We start from the raw sequence: 6,953 nt of genomic DNA, 5'->3' as shown, positions 1-6,953 counted from the left end.
GTTTACATCAGCTCTCCAGCCTCCGTAGCACAGAGAGCAGTTCAAAGCCTGATGAAGGAGGAACCCAGAAATTGAACCCATTAAAATAGGAATTTTTAGGGAAATTGGAGGAAGGGGCGAAGGTCGGGGTGGTCGCAGAGCATGGTGTTTACATTTGATTGTACATCATTGTGTACACTGGTGGTACTCTGAAAGGAGGGCAAGGAAATGTTAAATCACGTCTGACAGCTGAGAAATTGACCACGTCCTGGCTTTAAGGCTTGTGTTGTGGGAAGTTGGGAGACTCTCTGGGCTGAGATGGTGGTGGAAGCTAATGAGCAACCATTACAGCTGGTCTACTTCATGTAATTACACACACACACACACACACACACACACACACACACACTGGCCATTTGGGGACATGCTGCATACAGCTAGAATTATTATTATTCTGCTAGTGTCTCCAAAATGCCTGCTAGTAACAAAAAGTCATTATCTCTTAATGAATCACTGTTGAAGGCAAATATGTAAACATCAATATAAGAAACTGCATTAAAAACAAAATATATCAGTAGATGTGACAGGTAGGGAATCTATAAGCTCAGGAGAAGTGTAAATCCTGCAACCAAAGGATATTCAACATGTTCTCATACCCAAAGAATAGGTTGTTTACCAATGACTCCCAAAGCAACATACATGACCCTTAACTGTTACAATTTTAAGTTAAGTTAAGTTTAAGTTAAGTAAGTAAGTAAGTAAACGCCAACACGTTCTTACTTCCAATGCGTCAAATAGGGCAGCTTAGTCAGTGGCCTTATGCTTCAAACTCTGACACTCTAGGCAGCCTTCTAGTGTCATTTCTGGATGTTGCCACCTTCGAAATTGCAAATTCAATATGTGCTACATCCCTAATATGTGCACTATCATCATACTTAAACAGTAACATCTTTTCGGACGCACTGAGCTGTAATTACCACGTCTCTTCCTGAGAGCCTCCGTGCCAGTTGGAGACATGTAACCATGGCAACCCGTGATCATCAAAGCTCTTCCAGCAATTTGAAAAATATATAACGCCTAGCAAAGTCAAATCTTAGACTTAAGTTAAAGCTTTATTGATGTTATTTTATTGACGATGTCTTGGTCACTGTCTGTTATGAATGTTGTCTTCCACATTGTACTGTGGGATATTTTCATTTGCATACTGTAGTATTACATCGAGTACAATTCACATACTTTTGGTTACATACTACTAAGGTTTCGGACATACTGTTTTAATGTGTTAAATAACATGTTAGTATGGAATTTTGGACACAGTCACTGTCTTCAAAATAAACTGCCATGTTTACATAAAAGTTTCTGCTTGTTACATCCATTGTCCTTTCAAAATAAACTTCCATTTTGGTTGCCGAACCAAAACCACTTGGTTGGGTTTAGGTGGCAGGCATCAGGCAACCATGTCAACTCATGACTTTAGTTGGTTAAAATAAGCCAACTTTGAGTTTTGGTTTCACACAAGACACAAACAGCAGCTCTCCTGGGTGAGAGTTCTGCATTTGTTTGACCCATCCATCCACCCTGACCTCCTCCAAATGCAGACTTTCTTGCTCTTCATACCACGTCAGTTACTCTGAGCGTCTAACATTGCTGTGGATGGGTTTACATTGTAGATAGTTGAAAGCCAAGTGCAACCCATAACAATAGTAAATGGTGCCATGTTTGTTGGTATCAGAGGCCAAGGGGTGTGACTTAGTGTCAGTATTTGATGACCTGGGAATGGGAATGGGTTGTTAACGTAAGTTTGTTGTGTTACGTACATTACATATGTAAGTTAAAATAACTCAACATTGACTTTTGGTTTTACACTGGACACAAACAGCAGTTTCCTGGGTCAAAGTCCTGTGTTTCATCGATCCATCCACTCTGACGCTGACATTCTCACTCTTTGTACTACGTCACCTGACTTCCTCCTTTGCTCCTGTCATAATTTGGCCTAACAATAAACATAAATGCTGCTTGTACTCAAATTTAACGGTTGTTTTTGGGGGAAGTACAGCCTAGAATGTTATTGCTTTTCTTTTTACTTGTGCAAATCCAATTTGGGGTTCAGAAGGAAAAGTAGTGTCAAATTACTGTGTCATTTATACCATGATGTTTCTCTTTACTAAACAGGGATATCAATTCATAATTAAAAAACTGGTATACATATGCTGATTCAGACACTCCAGTAAATATTTGCAAAGACAACAAACTCTGCCAAAAAACAGAATCCAAACATTTGAATCTTTGTTGTCATCGAGACAGGAGGTCTTTCATTTCAAAACACAAACTGCAAGACTTCTCTTAGTGGATGAAAAAATCCTCACAGATGATTACACCCACCCTGAATGTTGCTATTTTCAAAGTGAAACGCTCCAGATTGCTAATTAGTGATAATAATATTCAGTGGTTTGACTTTCATGGAGGCAATCACTTCCTCCAAGTGGGCGTCACCTTTTTTTCTCCAACTGGTACACGTCTTAATTTGGAATTAAAGTTGTTATAGTTTGATACTGATTATGAGACTAACTTTGTATACTAATCAGTTGGTTGTTTATGCTTCTGCAGTTCTCAATAACAGAATCACTCGTCGGGGAGCAGACAATAACCCATATGCCTGTAGTCTACCATCCCATGTTATTTTCTCTTCAGCAAATGCAATCGCCACTTCCCCTGCTGTGCAAATAATGATCCATGTATGAGATTATGAAGTATTCATGCAGCTCGTCAAATTTTTCCAGCTCCATTACCCGTCGTGCTCTGTGGAGACGTTCACAGTGAACAGTTTAACTGGATGGATTTACAAAAGCTCTCATCCCTGACCGTGTCTAACCTCCATGTCTAATTTATAGTAGCTGACAATTTACACCACTTCCCCTGACTTTCTTTTTCTACCTGTCTCTCTGTTACTGCGACGAGCTCTCTAACTTTGTATAATTTTACATTCATCGCGCTGTTGTGTAACAATAATGACCTCAAGTCGAGACCCACCCCTGGGCTCCTGGAAATATTGCATTTAATTAAATCGTGTTTGTGCACCAATATTATTTATTTAAATGCCGCACTAAATTGTCTCTAAACCATGTAATGGCTTTCCAGCTGCTTTGAAATCCTCAGCAGTGTCATTAGAGGCAAATTCAGAAAACTCCGTCTGAGTGGTACCCACAGGACAACAGTGATTCTCCTCAGTTAAGATGCAGCGAATGCCATAACACTGAATCTAAGTGCAGGTATGCTGATGTTTTAAAAAGAGATTTACAAAACAACTGGGAGCTGTTTCTCCACTAATGCTTTATTTTTAATTGTAAACATTGACTTTGGGTTCTGAAAGTAAATATCACAACGTGCACAAGAGGCAGTGTGCGTCAAAACAAGTTTGCTGTGGCGTCATGAATAAATCAGGACACATATATTTACGTTATAAATTCAAAGGTCAAACTTCCTGTTTACAGCATGTATTTTTTGGGCTGTCCTGGAGTGCACACATAACATGCAAGGTCTTAAAAATGGGTGGCATCTCCCTTTAAAAGGTTGCCTTGTCAAAGCCACTCCAACGTTTGAGTACCTATTCTTTAAAAAGCAGAGAGCGCCATCATGTGGTGTCTCTGTGCTCTACATCTAGTTTTTGTTTTTCTTTGTTTCCTTTGTTGTGAGAAGAGATTGTGTAAGCAGCTTTTTGATTTTATTTTTGAGTTCATTGATTTTTGACATTAACAAGTTACACAAAATATACAAAATTATGACTGCAAAATTGTAGAAAATATTATTAATATTATTTTATCCTGTAATTCTTTGACCCATCAGTAATACTAGATATGACGAAGTATGTAACACTGTTAGTTAGTGGAGTCCACACAAACTGAAAGCACATGTCCACCCTGAAGATTCTGATATCACCTTTCTACCCTTGTGTTTTCTTTTTGGTAGAAGATCTCTATCATAAACTGAAGCTCTGACTTGATGCAGTAGCAGTCACGCTTTGCTCTGATGTGACGCAGGATCTCGCTCAGATCCTCAGCTCTTTGGTTCCTGTACATCAGGATCACAGAGCAGCCAGAAGGGCAGAGGAGCTCCTCTCTCTCCAGAGCCAGCAGGTCTGGAAGGTACTGCTGGGGGTCATGGTCCATCAGCACCAGATTGAGCCCCTCACTGGTCCCTTGATCAGGCTCAAGCAATGAACGCAAAGTTGGGATGGCCTCAGCTGAGCTGGATATCAACACCTGGAACTGAACAGGAAAAGAGGATAGAGTCCCTCAGTTAAACTCTTTGTCTTTTTTTTTTTTTAAAGATTATTTTTCTGGGCTTTTTGCCTTTAATTGACAGGACAGTGTGTGAAATGGGGAGACAGAGAGAGAGAATGGGGACTGACACACAGCAAATGGTCGCAGGCCGGACTCGAACCTGCGACCGCTGCAGCGAGGCAATGCCTCTGTCCACTATCCACTACGCTACCGACGCCCCAACTCTTTGTCTTTTGAGTGCAGTGAAATGAAAGCTCATCTTCCCTGGGTATACCTGGGAGTGTTTGAAGCCAGCCACCAGTATGATTTCCTCCCCAAGGTCTGCTGTTAGTGGGTCCAGCTCCACTGTGATCAGTCTGCCAGCAGGGGGTAGCAGACGCAGCAGGCGGACAGAAGTGTAGCCACAGTGCATCCCCAGTTCCAACGCTCGGGAGGGATGGACACGCCTCACCACTTCATCCAGTGCTTCACCTGGGAGGGATGACAGGAACAGATGTCCTTGACCTGTCATATCCTTTTTGTATCTGTGACTAATTTATGACCTGAAGACTGATTTTTTAAATTTTATTTAAACATAGTGCACAATTTGTTTTACTGTGAACATGAATTTCTAAACAAACTTGAGTAGTGTATTATTCAGATAATGTGTGGAACTTCGAGCTGATAGACATGTAACATGATATAGAAAAAAATATTTAAAATAATACATTTCCTGTATTGATCTGTGAAATATTAAAATAAATCTTTTCTGACTTCGTAAAGACACTGTCTTGTAACTTAATGCATTTGGTAAATAAAGTGATTCCCATGCATACTGACCAATCTGTGGGCCGATGCAGAGGGAGGGGTGTGTGTCTCCGTAAAGGTCAAAGGTCTCCAGGACGCTGTCAGCTTTGCCATGTGTGCATTTAGAGAACACGAAGGCGTGGGTGCTCCTCACGCACACTCTCCCTTGCACCAGCCTCAGTGCCCACGCCAGAGCTCGATGGCACAGCGTGGCAACTTTGACACGATAACGACTGGATATCATGATGATGGCAGGAAGCAGTGGGACAGAGACGACCATGAGCCACATTTCAAAAGCTGTGAAGGAGACAGGAAGAACAGTCGAAGCCTGGGGATGAAAGGAGGAGAAAGTGAAATAAGTTTGTGGAACTCAGGAGTCACGCCTCCAGTTTAGAGAAGCAGGCTGGAGTCAGCCACTTAAAAAATGTTCCACCCAAATAAAACAATATCAGTTTAAGTGTACACTATATCAAGAGTGCTGTCACAGCTTCACCTTAATGTCAGATAGTGATTTCCAATGGGAAAATGAAGTCATTATATTCAAAGCCAGACTCCATTGAGAAAAACAGTGATTCAAACTGTTAGTTGGTTTGTGTCATTATGTGACTTTAGTGTTTAAAAGGGTTAGTCTGGATTCACCAAAGTCACACAATAACACAAACTTACTCACTGATCAAAGCAGCAGTGGTCCACCAGCTCCTGTGTTCAGTGAGCTAAAATTGCTGTTTTTGTCAATGGAGTCTGGTGACTTTGACAAGAGCATAGATGGTAAACTGATAACAGCTTTCCTGTCAGACTGGGCTGTCAGATGGAAAGATAAAGCAGTAATAAAATACTCTCAATTTGGCATATACACAAACACACATATAGATTTTTTTGGTGGGATTTTTCTAGGAGGCTAAATATGTTTTGTTGCCAACCCCTCCACAGCACTACATTGCTTAGCTTCCATGTCATCTCTTGCCTGCTTCTCCAAACTGGAGACATGCTATCTACTTCATAATACACTGACTATGGATAAGTATCACATACAAACACACTTCAAAAATCCAAACTATATTAAGAAAAATGACACAATTTGTAGCAATTTTTTATTTTAGTTATTCTAATCCTGATTTTGGCTCATCTGATCTAGTTCTTATTGAAACTGGATTATTATTTGTGTAAGAAAAAGAATTAAGAGTTCCAAGGAACAACCACCTTTAATTTTAGCAGATTATTTAGGCAGATACATGTTTGTCATAAATAATTTTGATTCTGTTTCAGTAAAAGAATATGTTTTTTAAAAATACAAACATTCTGTTTGTTGGCACGCAGCGGTCGAATGTTCACTGTTTCACATGTGATTTTTACTTAGGTTTAAAAAAGCATTTGTTACATCTTTGCCCTGATGGCACATTGCAAGGGGTAACTGAGACAAAACTGTGAACTGTATATGTATTGTTACAGTTATTATTATGACTAGTCATTTTTACTATTACTGAGGTTGCACAGCTCAAATTGTCAAAATGTTGGTTTGCTGCTCATTCATACACAGCACTTATCCGTAATAAGAGCTGGCATCATGGAGTGCATTTTTAAGCAATATCTGCTTAATGTGATACTAGTCCATATCCATTGAGTGTACAATTTCCCACATACAGTTTCACATGGTGTGTGTTTGGGATACAGGTCATAGCAAATTGCAGATTAAATAGTCAACTGAACCCATTAAGAAGAGCAATGTATTCAGACAGAGTTTTTGTGAATTTGATAGTACAGTTGCTTCATTGAAAGTACAGTAGTACCATTGCCAATAGTGGGATAGTTAGCGGGCTAAAACTGTACATTAGTAGTTGAGGTAGCACGTTGAAAGGCAGATATGTAGATATATATATGTTGTATTGACTTAAAAGAAAGGCAGATATG

The 6,953-nt window shown here is 39.9% G+C and overlaps 1 protein-coding gene across 1 annotated transcript in view; it reads right to left on the bottom strand.

Moving 5' to 3' along the window:
• Positions 1–3,303: 3,303 nt before the first annotated feature.
• The window catches only part of LOC126388605 (catechol O-methyltransferase-like), an 8,936-nt gene continuing 5,286 nt past the window's right edge, over positions 3,304–6,953 (bottom strand). The window contains exons 3-5 of the mRNA XM_050041809.1: positions 5,079–5,373; positions 4,534–4,730; positions 3,304–4,244 (exon numbers count right to left, since the gene is read on the bottom strand). Of these exons, the coding sequence (XP_049897766.1) occupies positions 3,912–4,244; positions 4,534–4,730; positions 5,079–5,334 (786 nt within the window). The 5' untranslated portion in view covers positions 5,335–5,373 and the 3' untranslated portion in view covers positions 3,304–3,911. The remainder of the gene's footprint in view (positions 4,245–4,533; positions 4,731–5,078; positions 5,374–6,953) is intronic.

Source organism: Epinephelus moara, chromosome 4 (assembly GCF_006386435.1).
Source record: "Epinephelus moara isolate mb chromosome 4, YSFRI_EMoa_1.0, whole genome shotgun sequence".
In the NCBI taxonomy this organism is placed as follows: Eukaryota; Metazoa; Chordata; class Actinopteri; order Perciformes; family Serranidae; genus Epinephelus; species Epinephelus moara.
This window is presented reverse-complemented; position numbering and strand designations above follow the sequence as displayed.